This window comes from Glandiceps talaboti, chromosome 7, assembly GCF_964340395.1.
Source record: "Glandiceps talaboti chromosome 7, keGlaTala1.1, whole genome shotgun sequence".
NCBI classification, from domain to species: domain Eukaryota; kingdom Metazoa; phylum Hemichordata; class Enteropneusta; family Spengelidae; genus Glandiceps; species Glandiceps talaboti.
The window spans coordinates 16,430,713-16,458,078 of NC_135555.1; the positions used below are offsets into that span (position 1 = coordinate 16,430,713).

The following is a 27,366-nucleotide window of genomic DNA, read 5'->3' on the forward strand; positions in this document are numbered from 1 at the left end:
TAAATAAGGTATGAACGGAAAAATAATAAGAAGGATGACAGGAAAGAAGCAATGGAAAGTAAGGAAAATGGTGAAAAATAGAACAGAAATCACTTGCTGAAATATAATTAAAACTCTCAGTAAAATACTACACTTATTCCAAGAAATTATATTGACAAAATAGAACGACAACATTTACATAACTTTGGCCGGCGGGGCTTCTTTTTCCATGGGGCAGATCCGATCCTGGGTATTGAGTCTTGGTAAAGAGCGCCCCCAATGGTAAAATATGGAGAGAAAAAAGTACTGTGACGTCAGTGTTCATCCGGGTACTGTGTTGACATCTCGTTTCCAAAACAACGTTCGCCATTGTGTTACCAAGCGTTCGATAGACCCATAGCTAGTGAGTGACTGTCCCGAAAACTAGCCAAAATGGTAAGTATTTTATCTTAATTTTGGAAGATGTGTAAACTGGCGTGAAAGAGGTTCATAAACTAATGAAATATCCTCATGGTTTAGCACAGAATGTGCAATATCTGACTAAATTTGTCTTGTATCGAAACAAACTTGAGTGTACATTTTCCATTCAAAGATGGCGGCGACCATACGTGTGTGTAGTTACCAGCTGAAGTTTGGTATGTTTACAAACATTTTGGAATGTAACGACAACAGCTATTTTTTGCTACTATTAAAGGAATCACACTTTTTAACTGGTAAATTTTCGTAACTGTACATTCTTGTATTTTTGCATTTTTTCACCGTTGCTTGCATATATTTCAATGGCATATTTTGTTGTCATTGGCATTGACTGAGTGAGTCGACGATGGACACTGCATCGATACGATACATCGAGTCGTTGATTAACCAATTGTCTCCAAAATATAGATCTACCCTCCCTTCAAAATAAAAGTATGCGAATGTAAAATATATTCACTAAAAATCTAATAAAGAGGGAACACGTCACATTAAAAAAAAAAATCACCATTTTTCGAAAAGGTCGTTTGTACAGACAAGTATATTTATGTTGTTCAAGTTGCTAAGATTTTGGAATGTCAGACAGACTGAGTGAATCTTACTAAACTTGTATGAATTCCCATACCATGTATTATCATTTTGGTGAGGAACTGCAATAAAATACCAGTGGAAGCACCAAACTAAGGTATATTTTACCTACAGTGTACTTGTGGTGCCACAGGTACCAATTACACAACTACATGATACATGTAGAATAAAAGTGGCAACACAAGATAACATTCGTAATGTGTACAACATGTAACACAATACACATGTGTTGTTACTAAAGATAACTCAATTGTCATCATTATAATTATATCAAAAATATTCAATTCAATAAAAAATATTCCGGATAGTGAAAAATTTACATGTTGTGCTATTCACCCCCATTATGTGAAGTGGTACACAAGTGCCCAAAAAATATTTTCATGCTGCGCTGTAATGGCATTCTAGATGTTTTGGCACCTGACTGTTTTGGCCCTAGTCATTTCAGCACTAGTGCCCCAAGATGTTTCAGCGCCCCATACCAAGATGATTCTGCATGTCACTTCCCAAGACAAATCGGCACTATTAATTAAATGTTGTGGTCCTTCTTTCATAAACTAACCTACATGGTAACTTAACCATCTTGGGTAGGTAGGTAGGTAAAAATGTCTTGGGTAGTAAGTAAGTGGTGCTGAAAAGTCTAGGGACGACGCCGAAATGGTCAGGTGCCAAAACGACCAGTTACTACAATAATGCCTGGAGACTTATACCAGTAGTTGGTAAATTGAATACATGTACATGTTAATATATTATTATATATACAATGTATATTGTATACATGGTGTATAACATCATTTTCAAATAGGCTGTGCACAGATTTAGAAAATAGTCTCATTTCTGTGTATCATGACAACTTAGATTTGTTCTGAAGGAGTATGAACAAGATAAACCCTTGTACTGTCATGTGTGAGACAATCACATTTGAAAATGATATGTGTAGAAGTCTTTAGAACATGATTTATACTGTTCACTATTTACAAATCTTTTCCTTACAGTACAACAATCCTAACTGAGAATTCTTGGTACCTGCAATAAAATATTACTACCTAGGCGCATCATAAAAATAATGAACATTCGGTTTCTTGGTTGACAGACACCATAACGTCCACTCCACGTGCTTCACATGCGTTACTATAGGCACATGTGAGAAGAAGTCAACCTTCTTGTTCTATTTTGACCCCTCTAGGATGAGTTAAAATGCTGTTGCAGGTACCGAGAATTATTCACACTATTCATAAATATATAAATATTTATAAATATAGAAGGAGAATAACAAAAATGTCAACTGTTATTTCCATTTCTCTAGCCGCCCAAAAAGAAGAAGAGTGGGAAAGGGAAGAAGGGTAAAGGAAAAAAGAAGTCAGCGAAGTCTAAAACCCCAACAGTTATTGATGGCATTTCAACAGAAGAGATGAGTAAAGAGCAAGTAAGTTGAACTTTTGTATATAAGGATCCCTTCAAAGTGACAGAAGCTGAGTGAAAAATGTGTACATTATATCAACCTCAGTTGATTTTATAAACTGATTTTAATGTCTATGTATGCTTTCTATAACATTGCACTTGTCTTCTGTTGTTATGAAAACAGATGATTGCATAGATTTCTTGAACATTTTTCGATATGTATGATGAATTATTATATCTATGGATCCTTTATAAATTATATCTAATTCTTGATACTTGGTTTGAGTTCAGTTAATTGCAAGTTGTGGCTAAGTGTACTCCAGTAAGTACAATACTATGAGTAATCTTATAAATATGCAGCATAAACTATATGCCAAAAAAACAAGATGTAAACTCAGCTTGTGCCCCTTTAATGATAGACTGTTTTATCATTTTATGCTGACCTGTATTGCCACCTTATTTTTTTCCAAGCTGTAGAATTCACTTGGTGCAAGCAATGTGTTCAGTGTCCACTATATGTATGTAGTGGTGCAATCATTGCTGGCAATGAGCAATTAACAAGAGTGTTTACAATACAATAACACACCTTTCAGTATACTGCCCTCATCAGGATCAAGTACCGTTAAAAAGATGTATATGTAGCTGTGGCAGGACCAGGGTCCATACATTCTATTAACACTCCCCCCCCCCCCCCCAAGAAAAAAAAAGAGCTTGGGTTCATATATGTCATTGTATTTTGGGGGTCCATCCATCTGAGATTTGAAGAATACCTAGCTGAATCTCAATATAGTGGCCCTGTCAGCAATACAAATTATAGGATTTTCTATGAGTCTATTGGCTCAGTCTACAGTAGAAAGTCTTAGAGTCCTTCTAAGTTCTACGAGTTCAAAATTAACAGTAGTCCTGTATCCACAGACTACCAATTCTTGTCATGGGGCTACCATAATTTGCAGCTGGTAGCCCACTCAGGCTGCTATGTAGTATTGATTATGGGATGGTTTAAAGGCTGGGAGATTTACTGATATGAAAGTCTTTTAATAGCATACATATTTCCAATAGAGGAACTCTATTTTCAGTTCAGAAATATAGGACTATTGGTCACCATCCTTGGACTACCAATTTCTGAAATCGGTTACGGGTAGTCCACTAGAACTACCAAAAAAAAAGAGAGTTAACTTCAAGCCCTGTATGGGTCTATACTTTCTGACTCACTAGCTTGTTGTTGTATTTGTAATTGCATATAATTAACTCTGGGGTCTACCAATCTGCAGTCTTTTTACCATCTGTTGTACCAGTATCTTCAATACCTTACAACTTACATGTTCTTCTTTCTGTTTTTTTGTGTAGCTTGAGGAGCATATTGTCAGGTTACGTGAAGAATTAGATCGTGAGAGAGAAGAGAGAAACTACTTTCAGTTGGAGAGAGATAAAGTGAATACATTCTGGGAGATCACTAAGAGACAACTTGAGGAAAGCAGGGCTGAACTCCGAAACAAAGACAGAGAGATGGAAGACGCAGAGGAAAGACATCAAGTTGAAATTAAGGTTGGTTTTTGAATAGTAATGAGATTGACTTAACTTTGACCTTTTGGATAGCAGAAAGATTAGTTCAGCTTTGACCTTTTGGATAGCTGTCAGATTAGTTCAATGTTGACCTTTTGAATAACTAGATTGAGTCAACTTTGACCTTTTGAATTGCTACTTACCTTAGGTTAGTTTGTGTTTGTATGTACCAACAACATGTTACTTATCATTTAAATGAAACTTGAGGACAATTTCACCAACACCATAAGAATAGTGAACCCAGTATGCGGTAAACTACATTTCATGTACTTGAACAGAGTATGAATTGCCAAGGGCCTTATGCTAAAATTCCACCAAATGGAAGATTTAGGAGCAATGCATGTAGTGTTGTTGGTTGTGGAATGTTGATAGATTTGATCACAAGCTGTGTGCCTTTAATTTGATGCTTCACTGGTGGCACCATGCACAGCAATTTCTTGTGTCTGATAAACAAAAATGTAATATTCCCCAATTCCATGCTATACATCTGGTGGTGAGTCATGAGAAATCCTAGTTTTTAGCATGATGAGCCATGTTACATACACACACAGCAAGTACAACTACTTACATAGAAAACAAGAAAAAATAATGTATTTGTAAGAAGAAAAAATTTTTAATGAAAATTAATGACTTTTTAAAAGACTTCTCTAACAAAAACAAAAAAACTATTACTCTCTCTCTCTTACAGGTCTACAAACAGAAAGTCAAACATTTGCTGTATGAACACCAGAATAATATTTCAGAACTCAAAGCAGAAAGTGCTGTTGCTTTGAAACTGGCGCAAGACGAACACAGAGGCAATGAATCTGATTTGAGAAAAGATAAGCGCAGTCTCAAAGTAACGCTAAAAGAACACGAACTTTCACATGAAGACGTTGTCAAGAATTTGAAAATGGTGAGTACGCAACTTTATCGAAAATTTATTTTTAGATTTGAAATAAAATGATTTCAGTAATACGCAGGAACCATTGTGAAATAAGATATAAAATATAAAATTTAGAATCAAAACTGTTTAAGCAAAATATTTCTGAAGTATTCTTTCAACGAAAGGCCTGTTGTGAGATCAAAGAAACTCCTAGCATTTGTGTATTTCGCATTATACCTCACCCTTGTATACAGCAAGCCTCTTCTACAAATGTAAGTCAGCTTACCAATTTTTATAACTCTAATTTCAAGAGGTCACACAATGCAGGGTTGGTGAAAATGACTTTTTCTGGGTTCCCTAAGCATGAAAAATTGTAGCTAGGATAAAATCATACTGGGCTTTGTTCATTTTTAATTTGCATCAAATTGTACTATTTTTGTGAAACATCCTGCGACTCTCTATCATTTTGTGGGGTGAACCCTGAAAGACGTTTTGCAGAAAATGGTATCAAGGTAGAGTAGATAGAAACCATATTATGCATCTCCCAGAAGAGTCAGTCTTCCATTTACAATAATGACACTGAACTTGAATTTGTTATACATAGAAACAAGATGAGGAGGTGACACAGCTTCGCAACGACTTTGAGAGGGAGGCCCGTGAAATTGAAGCCAAGTACGAGAAGAAGATGAGAATGTTGAGAGATGAACTGGAGCTGAGGAGGAAAACAGAAATTCATGAAATTGAAGAAAGAAAGAACGGTCAAATCAACACTTTGATGAAAAATCATGAGAAGGCATTTAGTGATATCAAGAATTATTATAATGATATTACACTTAATAACTTGGCACTTATTAATTCACTCAAGGTAAGTTAGCTTTCTTTTTATAAGTGCAACTTTGGGTGGATCTCTTAAAGTAATGACTTGAACAGTCAGGGTTGATTATTCACATGGCACTTGCAGATGCTATGTATTGCTGGGCCTGGGTGACTTGGGATAGATGATTGTCTGAGTGGAAAAGCCTTGATAGTTCCACTGTGACGTGATAGCAAGCATGTAATATTATAGCTCTGTCACATAGCCTAAAACTTGAATGGATGTCTGTAGAAATGAGTGGCTGTGTGGTTGTATTTACCTGTGTATTTGTCTGTTTAAAAAATCACTGGGAGCTATTAAAATCCTTGACACAAAAAAATAGTTGAAGAAAAAAAAGTTAGGTTTCTTGTCACATGTGATTATTTATGGGGGGGGGGGGGCATGAGAGTACAAATTTCATTTGGTAATCTGTTTTGCGTGCAGTTGTTAGTGGGTTGTAGTGAAACATCTTGTATGTTTGTACATTGAGTATTTAATAATGAAATCATAATGAGAAAGATTGTATGTCAAATATGTGTGTTCATACAATGCCGCTATGACATAATTATAGTAAATTATTCCTGTCTTGACCACTGCTAAGTGTAGTACGTATACCCCTAACATGTCAGAATAATCATACTGATAATATTACTGTCAATCACTCATTACTACATATTAAAAACATTCATTCCTATATATTTTTTTTCAATTTGCTAGGAACAAGTGGAAGAAATGAAGAAGAAGGAAGAGAGGATGGAGAAACAAATGAATGAAATCCAGGCTGAAAATAGGAGACTAAAAGAACCATTAGAGAAGGCCAGAGAAGAAGTAGCAGAACTTCAACGACAACTAGCTAATTATGACAAAGACAAAGCATCTTTAGCTGTGAGTCAAATATCACAAAGTAATGCCCCCCCCCCCCTCCTCTTCCACGCCCCTCCCCTTTGCTAATGCAAAGCAACTCTTCTTTTAAGCCAGTTACGTCATACTATAAAAAAAACAAAGGGAGCCCTCAAGGATTGGTGTTCAATGGCTGATGCTAGTAATAACATGGCTCCACTAAAATCCAGATCCTAAACGAGATATCAACCACGTACGTGCCTTTTAGGCTTTTGCCCAGTTTTAGTGTTTGTGAAAATAAAAATCGATTCTAAGTCAAGTGAAGGGACCACGAATCTGCATAATTCAATGTTGTTGTAAACCACAGGGCCTCCTTACGAATCGCTCCAAAACGTACCCGTTGGATTGCCATGATGCCATTGCTCATGAATATTTATAATTTCTGTAAAATATTGAAAAGTACGATGGAAGATGCCAGAGTTCCATATTTCATTGCTTCAGTTGAAAAATATGTGCTCTGACTTGCCAGAATGGCATAATTGCTTCTCTCAGCTTACACCATTGTATGGTAATCTTAGTAGATACAATTGTATTCAAAGGTATAGTATTTTCATTCTGCAAGTGTTTCATATATATACATGTACCGAACAGCTTCATCTGTTATTTCTGATTATTTCATATCTTGTTTTATATTGTACATATACGAAAGTTACTCCCACCCCCACCCCCATAGTCATTTCCCTTTTCACAGAGTATTACACTAGAATTAGAATTTACAGGTTACCTTTTTTTTTGCCCCAAAATGAAATTTCTCACATATTATTATGTTCTCTGACACACTTTAACGTTTGAATTTGTTGTTGTTGTAGAGTGCAAAGGCACGTCTCAGGGTCATGGACCAAGATTACAAAGACCTTCAATGGGAACATGAAGTGTTGGAGCAGAGATTTGAACAGGTGAGATATCATATAGTGTAGTAGTATACTGCCCTCAAGTGTTACAAAATAAAACAAAAGAATAATTGGGTAAGCTATAGAGGGCAGTGTTGTGACAGCGTTTGTTTCTACTCTGCTCACAGTCACAATTAATAGTGTACTGGAGCCAAATATTCTCTTCCATTTGATTTTTAATGTCATTTGTACAACAATACAGACCTTTTGAGGATTTCAAAAGTTGGATTTGGAACTAAATGTTATAAGATTGATAACTGGAATGACAGTTATGGTTTGGTTTGGTTAGAAAATTTCAGTGAAGCTAATTTCAATTTTTGTTCTTTATTTATCTATATATAGCTGCAAAAGGAGCGTGATGATTTGTATGCCAAGTTTGTCAAAGCTATCCATGAGGTGCAACAGAAGAGCAATTTCAAGAACCTACTTCTTGAGAAGAAACTAACAGCACTCGCTGACACACTAGAAAAGAAAGAAGCACAGTTGAACGAAGTCTTATCAGCATCTAACCTAGATCCAACAGCACTTACAGTTGTCACAAGAAAACTGGAGGTAAGTCACTTTACTCTTGTCTCATTGTAGTGCTGTTTATCTTTCACTTGTGACCGGGTCAGTAAATAGAGGCGACAACAAGGAGATGTTTGGACTTCTTTTGACAGACTTCAATAATGAACAAATATCGCACATGAGGAGGAGAATAAACGTACAATGAATATAGAGCGATCGAAGAACACAAAAAGTTGTATAGTTCAATGCAGATGTAAACGAACCTTACAACGTTTAATACTGTATACAAAACTTCATTCTACTATAAGACTTACAAAGTTACAAAGGTGTTAAATCATACTTTGTTAGCAACTTTTGCTTCTTCATACTCGTGAGAGTTACCTTGCGATAGAATAGTTGAGACCACAAACCAGTACCTGTATGTATAAAAATCACACAAATTTAATTATAACAATTATGTCTGGAATCAAAGTAACTTAGCATCAGGAAAATCTTTACCACTATACATGTACTACTAAATTTTGGTACATGTACCACCTATGGCATTTGACCTATAGGGTCAAAATAGCATATAAGAGGGTCAACTTTTCCTCATGCATACATATAGTAATTTGCATGTTTTGGCAGTCGTGGTTTTTGATGAAGTAATCAAATTATTATTAATTTGATGACATGCAAAGATGGTGAAATTTTGTTTCAAGAAATGAGAATTCTCGTCTATATGTCTACTGTACTACCAATTCTTCAATATCTTTTTTCTGTGTTGATTTCTGAAGATGAAATGATCATAACCGAAAAAGATCTCTGCTTCGAATCGTCATGGTTTTCCTATCTGAATGATGGAGTAATAAAGTTCACATCATCATCATGTGTTGAGATGATAAGAACTGTGTACAAAGGAAACACTTCATAATTAATATCATTACAGTAGAATGGATTTTGACAAAACTAGGCAACCATTTCCCTGGAGGCATAACTAAATTTTTGGATATGTTGCGTTGGAGATTGTATGAAAAAAGTAGGCAGAAATACACTATACAAGTCGTCAGTAGAGAAATACTAAAAAAGTAATTGGTAAAGTACTGCAAGATAAAGAAAATGTGTTATTATATCTGCAGCTACTGTACTGGCTCTAATCTATACCATGTTTCCCTGCTCATTTTACATCCAAAGATTCGTACGAAAATTGTACAAAAGGGTTTAAGTTGCTACAAATTTCTAGTCTAGGAAAACTATAACATATGTGTGCATAATATATCATGCATATGGGCAAGACACGTGATGACAGTCCATTGTACCATAGTACATCCCTGTGAGTCACTGTCTGTGAATTGAAATTTTCCTTTGTGTAACATAGTACTATGAACCCACAGTGAGTCCATGAACATCCATGTACAACCATTCATTCATTCTCCTATATTATATACATCATGAATAAAAAACCTCTGCATTACAAATAAAATATTTTGACCTAAGTCCTTACTTGATTGTAGTTTTATGGGCTCAGTCTTCAATTGTAACTGCCAATAAATTGTTTTGCACAAATACTTTAAAGTTGAACCACCCTTATGTTACATTGAAAAGTGACAAAATAGAACAATTGAGATATAAAATATGGTACACACAATTTATTTAGGATGATGACATATTTGTCATTTGCAAAAAAAAAAATGATGAAATAGGTATCATGTCATTCACAACCTTTTGTGCATTACTATACATAGTTTGAACTATGTTGACCCTCACAGAAAATATGATGCAATGGTTATCAGTTTCTAAAGTTATGGGTAGGATATGAATATTGTAAATATGGTAAGTGAAATGAACATGGGGGACACGACTCGAGCTAGATTGTTTGAGATTGGGTGCATAATTATTAAGATTGTACAGAGGTCAGTTGTAGGGGTGGGGTTGATATTGTGATACTGGGGTATATACAAACCTACTACAGGAGTGGGGGAGGGGGGGGGGGCTGTAATGGAAGACAACATTTTTGTTATGGCAGCCTGGCAATTGTTCAACAAAAGATAAAAAGTGTGGGTTTTTTTGTGACTTGCATTGGAAGAGATATAGCAGAACACCCAATTTGGTTAGTCACATTATTGACAAGAAATTATTGCTGTACATCATGCAATGCACCTAATTGACATAGAGGGCTCACTCACTGCATGTCAGGGCATACACTATGAAATGACAAACATTGCTGGGGTTCGAAATGATTCAATATGGGTTTTTCTCAACGTGGTGGCATACAATTGAGATTTGGGAACACCAGATTTTAGTGGATTACAAAGAAAGTACGACTCACTAGTACATCACTTTGGCTTTGAGGGTGTAATACTCGATTTATCAACACATTGGATAGTAATACCGGGTAGTATCGGTAGTTTGGCGTGGGAAAGTAGACAGTGTTAATCTACAACTATAATCTTTACTTATATATGTCACCAGTGTGCCCTCTAATGATAGCCTAATTTTGATCAGTATGATAGAATTGGCATTTCCTGTGAGTCACCATATATAGTAAGAGATAGGGGAACACCAAAGTTTGGTGCAGTCACTAGAATTGTATGCATCAGTTATGCGTCAAATTGGGGCACACTGTACTGCATAGCAGCACATAGATTTCTTTTTTAATGCTAATTCTTTTACTAAATTAATACACTGGTTGGACATAATTAATGTTACCTTAATAGATGAATTTTACTTGATTTTTACTGCAAAAATGAGTCAAAAAAAATAATTGTTGAAGCGTGAACAATAATACACACAGTCATCGACTGCATGTTATCTGATGCAATACAGGTCACTATATATACAATATGGTTTAAGTCACATTCGAAAAACAACTCTTCATTCAATTTTCAATTGTGTCACTTGCTTTTTAATGTTCGGTCATAAAAATACACTGTATCATTTTTTGAGTCCTATCCTCAGTAATATTGGACGCGTGTGAAATTTTATAATTTTCATTAAAGGATTTCAATATTGAAATCCTGGATTCAAAATTTAATACAACCCATAACACCAAAGTAAAGTGTTTTCTGTATGTACCACAATCATTTATAGCATCCATATCAAGTGTTAAAGTATACAGTTTCATTTGCTAATTGACCACATTAGAAAGGCCACATGCTGGGCTTGTAAATAAACCAATTGAAACAGTATACTTTTACACATATGAATGCTATAAACGAGTGTAGCACATAGGGGAAGTGCTTTACTTCAGTGTTACTGGTTGTAGCTAGCTACAGTCCAGGGCACATAGACTACTAAATATTGTATCTAGACTACCAAATTAGCAGTAGTCCAGGACACATAGACTACTAAACATTGTATCTAGACTACCAAATTAGCAGTAGTCCAGGGTACATAGACTACTAAACATTATATCTAGACTACCAAATTAGCAGTAGTCCAGGGTACATAGACTACTAAACATTGTATCTGGACTACCACGTTAGCAGTAGTCCAGGGTACATAGACTACTAAATATTGTATCTAGACTACCACATTAGCAGTAGTCCAGGGCACATAGACTACTAAACATTGTATCAGGACTACCACATTATAGCAGTAGTCCAGGACACATACACTACTAAACATTGTATCTAGACTACCCAATTAGCAGTAGTCCAGGGCACGTAGACTACTAAACAATGTATCTAGACATCTAAGGTGGTATAGTCTGTTAAAACCAGTGGAAATCAATAGAAAACTGTAGTTGAAGCAGTCCACAAATATGACTAGCAAACCTGTGTGCGTTAAATTTGAGTCCGGAAATCACACAGAAACATTGCAATATTTTGTAAGTCATACAAATACGATCATCAATGCATGTATATATTATTCACATTTTGATTTGTTTGAGTTTGTTGGTCCTTTGCCCTCCATAAGTAGATGTGTATAAATCATTCTCTTTCCTGCTGTGTTTGCGCCACCAAAAAAAAAAATTATTTATCTGAAAAAAAAAACCTCTTATCAGTTTGGAGTCATTTTTTACCTCTTTATCTATGACTCACATCATAGCTACCTGCCTTTACAAGATCCTATCTGCTAAAATGTCAACCGAAGTCGTACCTACCCCAATAATAGAAGAAAAAAAACACACCCTAATAATAGAAAACCGCAGAGGAAATATTACACACTAACATTTTCGCCACCATAGCTAATTTGAGCTTATCAGCTGTACTGCACTGTTCTGTACAGGAAATACATTGTAAATAGATTTGTATTATAAAGCCCATTAACATAATATGAGTCATTTGAATATAAGACATTGTTCCTTTCATGTCATTAACATATAAAGTACATTGCCTCCCTTGTTGATATTTTCCTATGGCATTAATCCAGCCAGGGGTGTATTTAGTATCTTTTTTCATCTATTTTGAAATCCCCGGAATCCCATTCATTTGATATGTATTTCACACTTCTTATCCTTCTGATCAATCCGAATGTTTTTACCTCATTTTCCTTACATACCCGGAATTTGATTTCTTGTTGATGTATACTTTATAATGTTTCTCAAAATATGTGTCTCAGTGCGTCACTAACTCTGTTGTGTTCGAAATATGAGTCAAAACCTTCAATATTGCCATTACTTCCCCCCCCCCCCCCCCCCGATTTTTTTTTTTTTTTTTCCTTTTGTATTACTGGCACTGGTATAATTATGTTATTCTCCAATATTTGTCTTCATTCAGCCGGAAAATACTTGTGACCTTAAACTAAGGGGTGTCACTACTCATCTAGCGACTCATAGTGACAAAAGCATCATGGGTCACTCGTATTTTCCTCGGCTGAAAGAAAAGAAAAAATATTGAGGAGTAACCTCTAATTATCTTTATTTATATCCCAACATGGACAATTCTTTGTGCGACAGTAGAGAATAAAACCATACGTGAAAAAAATATTTTAAAACAAGGTCACAATATACAAAGAAATGTGCACAAATAGGTACGGTCAAAATTCAAAGACAACCACAAATTAAAACACAGACAGATATATTAAAACAATGAACGGATACGTTACTTATCATTCCTGACACGGTTCAGGAAGGAAATTGCTTTCAGAATGAATGACTCTTTAGCTCTGTTGGTGTTTTTGTCTTTGGGATTCTATAGTGGTGACGGGATGGTAAAACTTCAAATGCATCAGTATCTATAACTGGAAGTGATGTTTTCATACTCATTCTTATTTTCGAGACTGTTATGTTGTCGTTGTTGTTGTCTCTGAAGCCTGTATGACGGACGATGACCTTGTGATCAAATCCATTAGCATACCACAAATGTGTGTAGTTTAATAGTTGACAAACTATAGTAGCTCTTTCATGGCTGTTTACACACAGACAACAAGCCAGTGTACACAGTGACATCACCACAATGTAGAGATATAATTCAACATTAGTCTTGTGCTATCCTTCATCGAATCTTAATAATAATAATTATAAATATAATAATTACTTTATTTATCATGAAAAACATGAAAGTTCCTTTGCATTGACCAGAACTGCATACTAGCCACATAGATTACATTTACTCAATGACAAATAATATGAAAAAATCCATGAAAAGTAAAAGATTACAATACATACAAATAAATACATTTAGCAGCGATGACATGTTATTTATGAGTTGAATTGATCTTGGCACGAAAGTAAACTTTAAACCTGTTTGTACGTTTATGTGGTACTCTGAGGCTACGGCCACTTGGGAGATATTCATATTCTGTATGTAGTGGATGTGTTGAATCTTTTGATAATTCTCCTCTTTTTAAGTTAGAGATGATTTGATATCAGACTAATTCAGAATATAGTGAACCATGTTATGCAAAGATTGGGTATATTTTTCAATGGGGCAAAATTCATCAAAAAAAAACCCCTGAAAAGTGACACTTTGAACTTTCATTAACCACTGTCTAGAACTATGTGTAAATCGTCTTTGAGTTTCTACATGATACATATTTCAATTGTGAAATGAACAATGTCTTATATTCAAATGATTCTCTCATTAATTATGTTAATAAGCGTATACAGTACATCCTACATCACAGTGTCCTTCATTTTACCAGAAGACTAAATGCAAATTGCCCTAGGTAAATAAAGTGTAGAAGCAGATATGGGAGTCAGACACCCTGTGGTTTTACTAATTGTATAGACTCCCAGGTAGCAGACCCAGCTAATTGCAAGAAGTGAAGTAAACACTCTGTTGCTATGGCAACTGTAATCTTCATCCGGTTAAACTCTAGTCAGTGTATCACTGGTGGGATATCAGTATGGGGTGTTAGACTTTTACTCTCAACACTTGAATTATGCAAATGTCCTGGCTAGTCTAAATAATTATATTATAAGGTTCATTACAAATACATGCAATCTGGTTCATTGCAAACTGCAAGGTTGTCTGTGTCTGTCTTTGTCTGTGTGTCTGTGTGTGTGTGTCTGACTGTGTGTGTGTGTGTGTGTGTGTGTGTGTGTGTGTGTGTGTGTGTGTGTGTGTGTGTGTGTAAGAACTCTTCCATCCATGGTGTAGGGGACTACATTTGTAGATGCTGGGCTACATGGGGTCCCTAATAAATTTAGAGCTTCAAAATGTTGGTTTTGTGAATGCTTCCGGAGTGCAGGAATTGTTTTGACTTGAGAACCACACTGACATCACCCAAAAGTTGAATTTATACTTTCTGAACTTCGCTCAGAAAACATAGTAGGGGCTTTACTTAAGGCCCGCATCCCTTCTAGGCTACCCTGTGGGAAGATTGTCACCACATCATTTAAATATGACATTTTGACATATCATGTAGCAGTAGTGACTCAGAATCATTTTAAAAAATCACAGATGCTCTGCCCTAATGGAAATACCCTAAGTTTGTTTACGAAATGTCTGGGCTTTGTAGTTTATGTGTGTTACAACAAAACTGTTGCCCTGTCAGAACGGGGAGTCCCCATTTACTCACGGTCAGACTATGTTGTTGGCCTGTCAATATTACATTATAAATATATTTGGTTTTTGAAGGCTTGTCAGTGGTTGCTTGGATACAAGTGATATTTGAGATAGGAATCAGGAAAACCTCACTTGACTAAAAAATACTCTTAAATAGCTGAGTGGGTTGGTTATCAGTCGTGTCCTGGAGAGGTCAAGTGATCACACCTGGCAGGGTCATTCCAAAAAAAGGGGGCGTTTATCTTCAAAATGAATGCCCGCTTGGGTATGAAAATGTGGAGTAATCAACTGCTAGCTGAGATAGATGCGTGACTTTTTGTACAGAGAATTCATTCAGTCATGTACTTGTCCTCAATCCATAATGTTGTCATGACAATGGAAACAAACTTGAAAATAACAGTATCCTGTTGAAAATCTGAAAGCATATATTCTACTATTATGATGATTGTCAGTCTGTCAAAATTTTCAACTGTACATATTAATTGCAACGCTAAGTCGTTTTCAAGGTTTGCCAGGGTATATGCATGGTAGAATTTAATAGGACACTGTGATATAATAAAACCTCCCAGTACACGCACAGTATGGTATACAGCTACAATTAACAGTAGTAGCAAATATTACACGGACTCACGAGACCAACTATCTTGTTGCAAATATATAGGTTAATGCATTTTTTTTAAGGGCTGAAGTCAGACCTCATGCGGCGGAACAAACACACTTGATTATTTAATACATAGCAGTATGAAATAGGAGAAGAGATATTTTTATGCAGTGTAGAGTAGCTTTTAAATTACCCCTGGAACTGAATTTAGGTTAATAGTGCTAAAAAGTTCACCCTGACATTTTTACCAGTTTGCTGTATACTTGATCTAACTTTGGATTGTTGGTGAAATATTACTTGTATTACAATGTATGTATTTATGGAGATTCACAGAATAGCGTGTGTTTAAATACATCAAGCTGAATTCAGTACTCAATACACATAACACAGCACCAAGAATGAATATAAAAGAAGGTCAATGTATGCTAATTGATGGAAGCAAAGTGATGGACTGTGATTTATGTCTAAAATGCATAACGTAGTAGTCTCGAAAATTAGGGCTCCTGAGCTGAAATAGATGTTTGAAAACATGTGCCTAACATGTGGGCTTCATTACAATCTGCAATATAATCCCAATATATACAGCTAGCTCTAGTTGTCTTCATTTCTAGTGCACCAGAATATCACTTTCTCTCTGCAATCCATTTGCCCAGGGGCTGTGCCAGGCCATATATCTTCATTGAACAGCCGGTGGGTTGACGCACTATTCTACAGCCATCCTCTATTTTCTTCATTTACATCTAGAGCACAGTACTTACAGTGTCTCTAAAGAAAGGAGACATTTGTTGTTGTGTTCACTAAAAATGCATCTGATTGTCATACAGACATTAACCAAATATGTGCATGACTTCATCCGATGTTATGACCCTAAATGTTAACCTGAAGGTCAAGTGACAAGATCAAATCAAAACACTGGCAGATGTTGTTTTTTTGAGATGCAGTTCATCAGTTTGTGTAACAATATGCAAATTTTATTTATTTTAATTTTTTTTTTTTTTTTTTTTTTTTTTTTTTTTGGGGGGGGGGGGGGGGTAACTGTTGCTTCACATTTTGAATTCCATAATATGTAACTGATGTATATTTTTACAAAATGCTGTATACACATATCCTATTAACGATATTTCATCATATTTGATTATAGAACACATCAGAATATATGTGATAACATGCATTGCTATACAAACATTTTAATAATGCATACAGAGATTAGAATAAAGGGTGTGAATTAATTAACAATATTAATAAATACTTTTAGAAATAAGCTAGATATGGCGTGTCAGATAAAAAATCTCTTTGTTATTCAAATATGCCTCCCCAGATATAACAAAGTAAACAGAATACTGAATATATTAATATCTATATAATTATGGCTTTAAAAGAGCGCTTGTATTATGTTCTCGGTATGAAAAGAAAATCTAGTCTGCATGACACGACATCAAAATGCAGGATGCAAATTGAGTAATTCAATAGAACACGTTATAGGCAAGAACTAAGTAAATGATATTGGTTGAAATTCATTAGATTTAAGGCTTATGATTGTGCATACAATTCATTCAATATACCAGACATACATATGTCATCGGATTTAGAGCGTTGCAAAGACAGATTACCGCCAGGCTGTCCTTCGTTGTGTCACCCCCAGAAATATACATATTCGAGTTCATAAAGCCCCCTATGATTAGAGATGGCGCATCAATGACTTCAATTTACGTATGCAAAATGTTTGAGTATGTAAACTTTACAAGGCCTGGATTTTAAAGGATTTTATTTTTGGAATTGGAAATTTCATCAGTTGATATCATGCAGATTCAACAATTGTACATACATGTTTCTGAGTTCCTGAGTAAAAAAGATCCTCTGGTATTTAAGAGAAAAGCTATCTTGTTTCATGCTCTGTTTGTCATCGCTGACAACCCTAAATAGTGATGACGAAAAACTATGTCGGGTCAGAATGTCCAGTATGGAAAGTGTGTCAGGACTGTTAAAATGTAGGTGACTGTTCCATAGTTTGCATAAGTAGCGCTGGGTGAAACCATTCATGTTTTACAGGGGTGCATAAATTAACAAAATGAGGGTATTAGCCCCAGCTGTATATTTAAATATATTCAGCATGTACTCTTCTGGTGTAATATGGATATACCATGGTATGTTGATATAAAGCAGTCGTTACCTACTTGACCAGAGGGCAATTTGAATAATGAATTTGTAGAAATATAATGATATGCATGTCCAGTAGTTACTTATTTATTCATCTGTGCATATCTTTTATTATTTGCAGGATGTCTTAGACTCTAAGAACAGCGCTATCAAGGATCTACAGTATGAATTAGCCAGAGTATGCAAGGTAAGAAGAAACTTTTTTTATTTTTTTATTTTTATTTTTTTTTTATTTTTTTTTATTAGCACCACACCATTGACAGGCACGTGTCCTGGGTAACCTGTAACATTGTATAGTGCAATGCAATAATAATGGTGCCAATATTGGTGCCTGAAAAAATAGTAAAATATCAATACCTTTGATTTTAAATTTGTCCAACTGCTGACTGATACTTTAAAACTTAATCATAAAGTTGATAGGAAATTTATTTTCATATACACATAAATTGATTCTTCTTACTTTGTACCCATGATGATGTTTCTCTTCCCAGTACTGGGTTTCCTAAATCATGTCAGTCCAAATTCACAAACATACATAAATTATATATTGTTATTTTCTGTATGAGAATAGACGGTAAAAGTGCATTTAGTTAAATTCAATATTTTAATAATGTGCGGTTCTGTGGATTTGCTCAATTCACACACAGAAACATACACATAAATATTTTAGAAAGATGTCAAATAACCTAAATTCAAGCAGTCAAAATTCATACTTAAAAGACATATCCCCGACCCTTTTTCTAAACCAGGTGACACCTATCATATAATCTTTGACAATGAGCGATAACACAACAAACTGTCACTTTTCTATGGTACCTTACAAAACTCTCTGACATACATGTTTGTTTATTTGAACTCTGGTGACAAAAAGTACTCCATTTTCTCGATCGTTTATATTATTCTCCTCAAAGTTGTCAAAGTGATTGAAGAGCTTCCTCTGGGTTAGGTTTGATACAGTATTACAGTGACAGATAGATTCTGGTCGATCAAAGAGTTCACTGTACATTCTAACATTACTACAGTTTGTATTGAGAAATGTTTTGAAAATATTTACAAACAACTTAGTACTTTGTTACATAATGCGTCATTAGGCTATGCTACAAAATTCCCAATTTTTAGCTCCGCTGTCAGCGAAAGCTGAAAGCGTAGCTTTAGGTATAGGTGGGTATTGAGGTATAGAGAGTAGAGTGAATCATAGGTGTCCGTCAAACTTTTATATTTTTACTATCTACTCCATAAGTGACAGTCGGAATTCTTCGATATTTGGTGTGCATGTTCCCTGGGGGGAGGCTATTCAGATTTGTTCATGCCAAGTTGATCTGTGCCATTTTCAATTTTTTATGATTTTTTTTCATAAAATGTCATTTTCATCAACTCCTTGAAAACCTCTTATTAGATTGCTTTGATATCTGGCGTGTTGATGCGCAGGGGGTAGCTTACTCAGATTTGTTAATTTCAAGTCAGCACATCCTCATTTTTATTTTTTATGATTTTTTTTTTGTAATTTGAAAAAAAAATGAATATGTTAATGAGCATAATGACCGACGCCATATTGGAAATCAGTCGACGAGACTTTAAGTAAACTGCCACTTTTCAAAAGACACTATTGACGTCAAACAAGCAATGTAATATGTGCTATAGTCATAATTCTACGCATTGGGCGCCCAAATGACAAGCGTTTGTTCGAAACAGGGTTGTAAACTTCAAATCCAATTCTGCACCCTTCTACATTATCAGCCAATCCGCAACATCCTCATTTGCATACTCTATCCTGATTCGACCAGAAGCTGAAGGTGACCTCATTCGACCGAGCGATTTCCCACAGCAAGTATCTTGAGTATCAACACAGGACGTTCTTAGTACTCACTAAAATCACACTTCAGACCCACTATAAAAGTGTGATGTTTTCAGATAACATGTAACTTGTGGTTAATTCTATATTGTCGTGCAATTTGGAATGACAGTGAACCAGAATTCAGACAACTTGCGTAAGGAAGGGCATGCCAGGCATGCGGTTGAAGTTTAAATATGGCCGACAGTTCACATGTAAAGTTAAACGACATGAACGTGTCTTGCCTTTCCAAAATGCAAATATTTGGCAAGTAAAAATAATTAAAATAATTACAACTTTAATTTGGCTTCAGACTTTGCATTATGTTTTGCGTATCTTTCCCCGTTTTACATGTAAATCCGAAAAGGTTCTCTCTCATCATGTCATCAGTGTCAGTGATCATACCGCGCGGGGTACATGTAGTCCTCGGGTGCACGAGTCTGTATTACTGACTTGACTCTAAACACCGGAGGGGGAGGGACAATTGTCAGAATCGAGTCCCGAATTCCTCTGTATGCAAGCAGGACTACGTGCGGGGCTGCTTTGAGTACGAGCGAAGTGAGGCATGTTGAGTTATTTTGTTGAGAATTATAAATATTGCGAAATGTCAAGTACAAGGTTTAAATACAATGGAATGATGAAAAAAATGGCAGAGTCTGCTGACAGGCGCCGGTCACAAAAAACACTGTGAATTAAAATATCAGACGATGTACATGTATGTATTAATCGCCGACAATCCACCCGTATGCACGAGGGACTAACCCGGAAGCAAGTCGTTGTCAGCCATACGTTACAGTGGTAACATCGTCCGAGAAATCGCTGCGTTCAGAGTGTCATTATTCACAGAATTGTTGTTTTCGAGTGAAAACCCGTCTTGAATTGTATAACTCTAACAAATGAAGACATGTCAAGTTATATTTTGAAAGTTGTATCGCTAGTTTGAGACGATTTTCTCACGTACTATAGTACTATCGAGGCTTACTTGGAACATAGACAATAGAGAGAGATTTGGAAGTAGTAGGACCTTCCAGTTCATCGGGAAGTTTAGCCAGTCCGATAATTCTTTCTGGTTTAGTTTACAACACTTTTGATCACGCAGATTTTGTTGTTGTGATGAAAAGAAATTAAAAAAAGATCATTTCAACCATTTCGTTGTGTTTTCTTTGTGAAAGGTAACCGAACATGAACGAGTGTTACCACTGTAACGTATGGCTGAGAATGACTCTCTTCCGGGTACTTGAGATTGTCGCCGTACGGAAACTAAGATGGCGATTAATACATTTCTTCCCTATATATATCTACCACAACTAGAACAAGTTGAATGTTGTTGACTTTGTAAATTTGTTAGAAAATTGAAATTCAAATTGCCTCAAAATTATTTTAGATCCCTAGTTTATTTCATTCTTCATTAAAATTTTCCAGGGTTACAGCTGTAAGACACTGGAATTACTTATAGCCAACCTCAAAATCCTCTTTTTTTCTTTTTCTTGTGTGCATTTCCCAGTCATTTTTTTCTGAGATTTTGTGCAATTTTTCATAAGAGTAGATTTTTGTTATAAAATGGTGACTATGGTATAAAAGTACAATACATTACCAACTTCTGTGTAAAATGTGTTTTATAGTGAGACATCATATGAAACCACTAACCACTTTATTGCATCGCTAAAACAAAACTGCATAGTGACTCGAAGAGCTGAAGACCTGAACCACTTCTACATGTCACCAAAATAAAAAATTAAATTAAAAAAAAAACAGCGGAGCTATTCTGACCGATAGGTCGCTTGTTCTACCAACTTATCACAGATTCACTGATCTCACATCCCATAACACTAGATCGGTAAAGATGTGATAAGTTGGTAGAAGGTAAAAGGGGGTTTTATAGCATAGTCTAGCAGCTTGTAATGTAAAGGTCTGGTGTCCTGCACCAAAATGCTTGAGTAAATCGTAGCTTTCAACCTCAGTCATCAGGTCTTCAGGGATGAAAAGTCACGATATTGAAAATATGTCATGTGAATGAGTCTTAGCACACCAGGACATAAGAATTTATAGTATGCAAACATTTAGATAACATAGTTCCTGAAAAAATTAACAAAATCACATATTTTTCAAATAATATTATTTATGTGAAGGTAAAGTAACTATCAGCAGATAACCTGAGAGCTACTCAGTGGTAAACTTATCACAAACATTTATTTTTTATAAACCGATACTGATATTTATATCATGCATAAGCCAAAAATATAGAATGTATACCCTGGTCATTCAATGTAACGACAGTGCGTGTCTATGTCAGAAGTTCTACTGTGTTCGAAATATTCAAAACTTTCAAAATTGCCATTACTTCCCATGATTTTTCTTCGATATTACTGATTCTTGTATAATTATGTTATTCACCAATATTTTTCTTCGTCCAGCCAGAAAATACTTATAACCTAATGGTTGTCACTACTCATCAAGTGACATGTAGTGACAAGGCCCCTTAGGTCACTCATATTTTCCTTGGCTGAACGAAGAAAAATAATGGTGAATGACATCTAAAAGTCTTCTCAAATATAACTTGCGGAACGAAATTATGTTAATATAGAACTTACTCTGCTGTAAGATAAACATTCAAACACTTGTATATATATATAAGAAGCATGTATTCCGAGCAAAGTTCACACCAAAGGTTAATGAAATTTTTAGCTTGGTGGAAACTGCTCTCAAATAAGAAAGTCCTGTCGAGTACCAAAACGCTAAGACAGATTTATACCCAACTGTTAACATTCATTATAGTTTCTATTCCCACTATTAACTGATGCAGAGAGACAGACTTCCAGTTAATTAACCTCCTCACCCCTATTTCTGTATGAAATGGGCTGATCCTACCATGCAGAGCCCTAGGAACAAGTCAAGGTCTTAATAGAGATAGGGTGGTTAGCAGTTAGGGTTAATAGATGTCAAGTCGACTTGTAAACAGACTAAAAGAAGCATGGTTAGGCCTTTATTATGAGATAAATTAGTACAGACAGTTGTACTTTGGATTTTTATTTATGGGTCAGTGAAAGAGATACTTAGAGATACCGTTGTTCTGTAATCTCACAGTAAATCATAGACTAAAAAAATATGTGAGGTTTTTCCCCACAGGGTATGTGTCTGTGATTAACAGTCTGTCCCAATGTCTCTCACTCCCTCTTTGTCTCTGTAGCTGTCCCTCTGTCTTTCATCATGTCGCTCTATCGAACACTCCCACACTCTCTCCTCTCTCCATATACAACTGGTTGTATGTTTTCATATCATTTGTCTCGCTGAGAGAAAGTGCTCAATGCAATTATTAGAAGCATAATAGATATAATCCAAGGTATAAGTCTGTTGTTACTTGGAGTTTCACACTTCTTTTGCAATCACCAGATGACTGTTAAATTGAGATTGTCAAAGTATAATAATGTACACGTAAAGTGTCTGTATAGTCGTTGTTATAAAATAAATGTACAGTACATATGGACCTTAACAATCTCAATTTAATAGTCATCTGATTATCGGAGAAGAAGCGTGAAACCCTGAGTAATGACACAACATCCTTACACCTTGGAATTAAGTCTAATAAATATAATACTGTAAACAATACATTTCTAGCCCACATTTTCAGACACTGAGCTCCTCTTCATTGATGGATCTCTACATTATTATTTATAGACAGAACCTCAGTGTAAAGTTATATATATATGTGTGTGTATATTGAGAGAGAGAGAAAGAGAGAGAGAGAGAGAGAGAGAGAGAGAGAGAGAGAGATACACACACACACTCACTATCAGCATTACACATACCTTTTTATGATAAAAGTATAAGTTAGTGAATTCGATGACATCACTGTTGTATTTGTAAGAAAAACTTCCTGTTACATCCCACAAACCTATATTCTCAGCCGAACTCTGATAAAGCAGTTTAATAACCCAGTATTCCCTTTTCCTAAGAAATACACTACGATAGTTCAACAGTAATACATCGCACTTTTCTTCCCTGACATAAGAACATTCATTAGGTGAAATCTATCCTGCGTGGGAGTTAAGCAAAATGGAATTTGTTTAATGGAGATATCACATACCTTGTTTAGTTTCCCCAAGTATCAGCCTGAACTCAGTGGGAACAAAACCTACAACAATTATCGTTTAAATGCTATGACATTTCAGTCTCCGCATTAAATTTGTTTTTGGGGTTTTTTTGACCCACTGTTATTAACCATCTGGCAACTGGAGTCACTTATTTGCCATTTTAAGATTTCGAAATCTTAACAGGATGGGAGTCATCAAATTTTTTTTTCTCTAGTTGTCTTTTTTGTCAAATTGTTTAGATAGTGTGTAAACATAACTCCCATCATTCGATGTAAATGTAAGCCCACTTATTTCCTCATAATGTACATATTTATATTAAATTTCATCAGAATCATTAATCTTTGCAGTAATTTGGATATATCTAATGTCAATTATAAGAAAATAACTGTGTTAAAATGTGTACCTAGTGAGTTCAAATATGGCATCTGCTTGTTCAAAAATTAAATATATTGAAGATGTTTGGATAATTATTGCAGTGGTTGAAAAGGAAAGAGCTTTAAGTAAAGATTTTAGATCATATTCACTTTTCTCATCTACTGATTCAAATGATTAAATATCGAAGTTTATTTCAATATTTCTGATGCTGACTATGGGGGGGGGGGGGATAGAAATTAGTATAATGTTAGTTCATGTATGTCATCTACTGGCTCAAAAAACTAAAAGTTATTTTTATGTTCCTGGTGTTTGTCATAAGGGAAAAACTGTGAATGAACATTTGTATCTTGTTAGCTTGGATGTGTCAAAAAAGTAAATGTCAAAGTTATTATAGTATTTGTGGTGTTAATTATGAGGAATAAGTGGACAAAAATTTGCATATCGTGGGTTCAAGTATATGTGATCTATATAGCTAATGATTCAAAAAATTAAATGTTAACGTCGTTTGAATGTTTGCCGTTTCTGTTATAAGGAAAAGTCTTGATTAATATTTGCATATAGTTTAATTTTATGATCTTTTTGTTTAAAAAAAAAATTCAAAATTGTTTGAATATTCCTGGGTTGGTAGTAAGCGAAAAAAGTGGATACGAAATTGCATATTCATGTAGTTCGAATGTATATCATCTACTGGTTCAAAAAAATAAATGTGAAAATTGTTTGATAATTATCATGTTGATTATGAGGAAAAAATAGTGGATGGAAATTTGATATGGTTGATATACTATTACGTCACCACAGTTTCAGTATATTAAATATTAACGATACATGTAGTTGGATGGGTCTGGTGCATGGTTAATGTAGTTATGAGGCCTAACAAATAAAAATTGTATGGTTCCGATTAAGCTCAATTTTAGAATAGGTTTGGTAGGGTTTTTTTTTTTTGGGGGGGGGTCAAATGTGAGTGTCTAGTTCAGGTAGTTAGGTTTTCTGTTGTTTTCCATATGGTCTCTGTGTTACTGGTTTCTTCTCTTCAGATGTATAGCCATTACAGATTGGAAGAACAGTTTTATATTGTCCTTTTAAGTTGATGTCAGTTTCCGCATCTACTATTTCGAGATTGCGATTTTAATATATTTTTTTCTCGGATACATTTTTAAAAAGGTTAGGGTCGGCAGTGAAAAACTAGGTTGATTGGGTAACAGAAACCAAACAATTTTTTTTTTTAGGGCTAAGGAAAACAACAGGATTAACATTTGCATCTTGTCAGTTCACGTATATCATCTGTGGGTTCAAATTATTATATGTTTAAGAACAAGAAGCCTATCTGGATATTTCCGCCAGTGAAAATAACTGGTTCTAAAAATAAAAACCAATTTCATAATTGAAGCGTCTAAATCTTAGATGTAATCTTGAACACTGATGTGATAGACATAGTGCATAAGTTTTACAGGAGACCTTGAGTAGGTTATGTAGAAAATGAATATAAAACGGAGCAAAAGCAAATTATAATATTCTGAAAAATGGGTCATCACCAAAGTACTATATAATCTAAGTTAAATTCCAGAGAATTCAAGAACTCTTCATTGATTATTCTGTACCTAACTGAATGCAAGTCATTGTGAACTGAAAATCAAAAGAGCTCATTTTCCTTGAGAACATATTTCTGGAAATCTACCATGGATTATAATTAATGTATTATCAATATAGAAATTGTATTCAGGAATGTGTTAAGATTTATTTAAGCTCAGCCAGTTTGTATAAAAGATTCACTTTCAAAAGTCAGTCATCACTTAATACTTTAAGCTTTGCCGCTATTTTGAAATATTGTATTTAATCTTAATCTCAAAAAATGAGGGGGTGGGGATCCGAGAGTATTTTCAAATGAGTAGGATTTCACATACATGTATACTAATACGTGTATTTATATCACCTTAGTCTTCAAAAATAAATCGCATTTGACACTTTTAGTGTTAAGAGTTTTAGTACGAATACAAAAAAAAGTAAGCAAATCTTTGATGACCTTGACTTATTTAGAGTTGTGAATATTATTAACAAAGGGGCAGGATTATAGCAATACTGCAATATGTTGATACTTATCTCGCTTCTGCCTGCTCATAGGCTTCCGTGTATTGTTCTCTTCTCACGACCAGCATACTTGTATGTCAAAAGAGACATGTAGCAATTAATAACTTAAAATAGGTACATGAATTTCAAATAGACCAGGATTATTTATATGATGATAGTTTTCAAAAGAGATGACTTAAAGACCCAGTTCACTAAAAAAGTTAATGTTTTTCTTTCTTTCCGTCCATTACAGGCTCACAATGATTTGATGCGTACATACGAGTCCAAACTACAACAGTTCGGTGTGCCCACAGACGAGCTTGGTTTCAAACCTCTTGAGAGTACGGTGGGTGGTCAGCAGCTAGGACAGGGACCCGCTGGGCTGGTGGCAGCTCCAACATAGGAACATTCCGTACCAAATGATAATGAAGATTTCCCATTTGGAGTTGTACAGTTAGATGTCCACCTTCCGCAGTAAATATTTTGTCAAATTTACACCCCCAAAAAAACAGAACCTGTATTTCAGCTTATGCTTTGTCCCAGTTTTATCTATTTTCGAACTTAATGCTGTTGAAAGCAAATTTTGAAGAAAAATACATTCCGCATTTTTTTCCCCCAAAGTGTAAATACTGAAACTTGAAAAAAAGCTAGAAAATCATTCTTTGTACATTTTTATTTCCAAGTAAAGTAGTTTTCCTCCAACTTGATCTTTTCATGATTTTTTGTTGTTGTGATTTTAGTGTTTTGTAATCATATCCGTCCTATATATTGTACCCATACATTCTTGATGTAAATCACTTCTTACATAACACTTTAAAAAAAAGACTGATACCCTCAAACTTGAAGCCGAATAATTGAGCTGAAACAGAAGGAGAAATGGTAACTTACAAAACAAGAAAAGATGAGGGTATAAAAAATATTATGATATTATATAAAACCATCAATTTTTTTTTGTACAGTTTGCGGGATAACAAAGCCAGAACCCGAAATAGTTAATCACCTGCATATACTAATATTAGAAGCTGTAAAATCAGGGCGTGCAAGTTTATGAAACAAATTTTAAATACTATTTATACTAGTATGAAATATGTGATGTTCAAATACCTACCTGTATATATATTATTATATTAGTAGAAGTTGTGTTCAGAATACAAACTCACCATTGATAAGTTTACACATCTGGATTTTCCTTCCGTAACTTGCGTGGATTTTTACTCTTGGGATATTTCTTGTTTTAAATGTAAGCAACTTTTGATTGTTGAAAGGTGACTCTCCCTGAATAAAGATGAACATTTGTT

At 35.0% G+C, this 27,366-nt stretch overlaps 1 protein-coding gene across 1 annotated transcript; it reads left to right on the forward strand.

Annotated features, from left to right (window-relative positions):
• The first annotated feature begins 346 nt into the window (after nucleotides 1-346).
• LOC144437156 (dynein regulatory complex subunit 4-like) lies at nucleotides 347-27,366 on the forward strand. The gene is made up of 10 exons (XM_078126020.1): nucleotides 347-414; nucleotides 2,345-2,464; nucleotides 3,787-3,984; nucleotides 4,691-4,897; nucleotides 5,472-5,732; nucleotides 6,438-6,605; nucleotides 7,430-7,516; nucleotides 7,853-8,062; nucleotides 17,829-17,894; nucleotides 26,322-27,366. Exons 1-10 carry the CDS (start codon nucleotides 412-414, stop codon nucleotides 26,469-26,471), a joined length of 1,470 nt encoding a protein of 489 aa, XP_077982146.1. The 5' UTR covers nucleotides 347-411; the 3' UTR covers nucleotides 26,472-27,366.

What these genes read in the sequence shown, in the direction of transcription:
- LOC144437156 (XM_078126020.1), top strand. An exon ending in AAGAGATGAGTAAAGAGCAA is followed by an intron (nt 2,465 to 3,786) that starts GTAAGTTGAACT and finishes TTTTTTGTGTAG; the next exon opens with CTTGAGGAGCATATTGTCAG. An exon ending in TGGAGCAGAGATTTGAACAG is followed by an intron (nt 7,517 to 7,852) that starts GTGAGATATCAT and finishes ATCTATATATAG; the next exon opens with CTGCAAAAGGAGCGTGATGA.